Below are 2,545 nucleotides of genomic sequence, written 5' to 3' on the forward strand. Positions count from 1 at the left end.
AAAAAAGGTTAGAGAGTATTTTTTGCAGTCTGAATACGGTATCGATATCGAAGCGGAGAGCCTAAATAGCACACATAAGGTGGAAACACAAACACTTTTTCTCTGCGTCTCAACTTTATTTTTCTCAGACAAAGATAATAAAAGACGAGGCTTAGGCGGTGGTCCTAAAAAATACTTACCGGTGGTGGTGCTTCACTTGGGAACATTCCGTGTACATTTGCAAGTGGGGCTCCGTCGGCTCCAAGGCCCATTCCAATCGACTCAAGACCACGAGGAAGTCCACCTTCTTTGTGTTCTGGCTCCTTCTCGAAGCGATCCATTTTCACGACAAGGTTTCGATCGAAAAGACGTTGACCATTGAACATTGAGATGGCTTGCACAGCTTCTATCGGGTGTGTATATTGGATAACGCAAACGCCCTTTAATAATATACATTTTTGAATAGTCATAGATGTGATACCTTGGTTTTTCCTTCTTTGTCGATACGGAAGTCCATCCAGCTGATCTTGCCGGCCATTCCAAACACCTCGTAAAGCTTGTCAGTTCCGACATTGAATGCCAACTGTAAATCGCATGTTTCAAAATTATTAGATCCTAGGTCTTTCAATCTAAACTATCAGTTACGAAAACTCTAATTATAATCTCGAGAAAGTGAAAAAATATTTTCCTTCTTTTGCTAAAAAAAATTGCGTTGACCAATTCTTGCCATTATCATTGTGAATGGGTCGAGAGCAAAAGAGATAATTTGAACTGAAGCCAGACGGAAATCCAACGACTTAGATATTACTAACATTAGTGTAAATCTTATGACCATAGATTAAGCATTTTCAAACTGATGAAAAATGACCCAACCCTCCATTAGAAGAAACATTTGAAACCTACATTCGCGATGAAGATTCGCTCACAAAGGGGAGGCTCGATGCTGTGCTGACGGAGGAATTCCATATTGAGACCGAATAAATCATATGTTCCAGTACGTGAAGGACGATCGTGATCTTTGTTTTGATGGGCTCGACCTCCTCCCGCCCCGCTACCTCCGGTACGAGAAAGATAGTCTATTCCTGTTTCAGCTTTGATAGTACGGAAGAACGCAGTCGGATCCTACAGAAATTAAAAATGATGAATGGAGAAACACTTAATAAACGAAGAAGAATTACGGACCCGAATCTCCTTTGCGATAATGCTTCGTCCCTTCCAGTCGTACTTTTGGAGATTAGCGACACAATTAACGGCTCCTTCACGTGTTTCGAATTCAACGACAGCGTTACCTTTCGGTTTTCCGTTGCCGTCTTCTAATAGCTCGCAGAACGTCACCTCACCTCCCTTTTCGCGGACCAGGCTTTTCAAGTCGACCCAACGCACCTCATAGGCTATGTTGGTGATATAAACCATACGATTATTCGAGGACGCATTTCCATTGTTACTTCCAACTGCGGCGCCGATACGACCTTAAGGAAACAAAAATACAAAACGGAATTGCAAGCGGATATCTGCTGAGAAAGATAATTTTGGCAAACAATACTTCTTCTTGGGCTCCTTGATCGGCTACGACGCTCCCGTTTGATATCACGCTGTCCATCACGACGGTTTCTATTCATGACGCCTGACGAAAATTTAGAAGCTTGATGTTCAAGATAGAGAAAAAAGAAAAAAATGTTCGCAGAAAGGAAGAGCAAGGATTAAATTTTCAAAGAACTTTTCGAAAATTGGCATTTTGGTTCGGTTGAAATGGAATGATTTCTCCCATTAGCTCTTAGTTTGTGATAGATAATATTCAGCAAAAGTTGAACGAGTAAATCATTTTTCTTGGGAAAACATTGTTTCCGAACGGAGCACAGCGCCGAGTTGATTTTAAAACAATTTCTCCCAATAACGGTTTTGGTGAAAATTCGAGCGATCCTAGTAAAAACATTCGCGACAACAAAGGAATTCAGAAGGATTTGCTAAGCAGTTTGATTTAGAGATAAGTAAAAGAAAGCGATTTCTGATGAAACTCAATTGAAATTCGAATTAGACGGCAATTCGGCGGCAAGAATATATGTGCATTTGTGCGTGGCGGTGAACCGCGTCAGAGACATCAGACTTGACGACAACAAATCGCCGCGAAAAGTGGGAGACCGTGAAATCCGAAAGAAATCCGAAAGAAACGAAAGCGAACGAAACGAAACGGAAATACCCTTTTCTATAATGTAGATTACTGCGAGGGCGTGGGCTTCCGTGATGCAAATAGTAGTGAACCATATCGTATGTAACGTATCCAAACAACTTTCCGGCTCCGAACGCGCAAAACACAGACCTAAAATAACTATATTAAATATTGAATATGGTTCTTCTATACCATTGGAATGTGTTTGAATAGATAACGTANAAAATTCCGACGATCAAAGCTGCTGGCACTGGTGGAAACACGAGACGATCTCCGTCCATTGGTGTTTTGTGATGAAGTCCATGAGCAAGAAAATGGAGTAGGATTTGATTTGGTGAATGAGGTGATGGCTTCCAGTGGAAAACCCAACGATGGAGGCTGTATTCAGTGAAAGTCCAA

At 41.4% G+C, this 2,545-nt stretch overlaps 3 protein-coding genes across 3 annotated transcripts in view; 1 reads left to right on the top strand and 2 right to left on the bottom strand.

The window, feature by feature from the left end:
* CBG12231 overlaps window positions 1-1,598 on the bottom strand; it is a gene marked incomplete at both ends in the record, with an annotated part of 3,102 nt that extends 1,504 nt beyond the window's left edge. The window contains 5 exons of the mRNA XM_045238328.1: window positions 180-419; window positions 461-562; window positions 883-1,101; window positions 1,162-1,448; window positions 1,481-1,598. Of these exons, the coding sequence (XP_045094785.1) occupies window positions 180-419; window positions 461-562; window positions 883-1,101; window positions 1,162-1,448; window positions 1,481-1,598 (966 nt within the window). The remainder of the gene's footprint in view (window positions 1-179; window positions 420-460; window positions 563-882; window positions 1,102-1,161; window positions 1,449-1,480) is intronic.
* Window positions 1,599-2,010: 412 nt separating this feature from the next.
* On the bottom strand, window positions 2,011-2,427 carry CBG12230 (the record flags this gene model as incomplete). The annotated part of the gene is made up of 2 exons (XM_002639828.1): window positions 2,011-2,296; window positions 2,339-2,427. The coding sequence occupies 2 exons, from the start codon at window positions 2,425-2,427 to the stop codon at window positions 2,011-2,013; spliced, it is 375 nt and encodes a 124-aa protein (XP_002639874.1).
* Window positions 2,428-2,517: 90 nt separating this feature from the next.
* Window positions 2,518-2,545, top strand: part of CBG12229 — a gene marked incomplete at both ends in the record, with an annotated part of 1,184 nt that continues 1,156 nt past the window's right edge. The window contains one exon of the mRNA XM_002639827.1: window positions 2,518-2,545. This exon is cut by the window's right edge and continues 275 nt beyond it. Coding sequence (XP_002639873.1) covers window positions 2,518-2,545 — 28 coding nt within the window.

Source organism: Caenorhabditis briggsae (assembly GCF_000004555.2).
Source record: "Caenorhabditis briggsae complete genome, chrI, whole genome shotgun sequence".
In the NCBI taxonomy this organism is placed as follows: Eukaryota; Metazoa; Nematoda; class Chromadorea; order Rhabditida; family Rhabditidae; genus Caenorhabditis; species Caenorhabditis briggsae.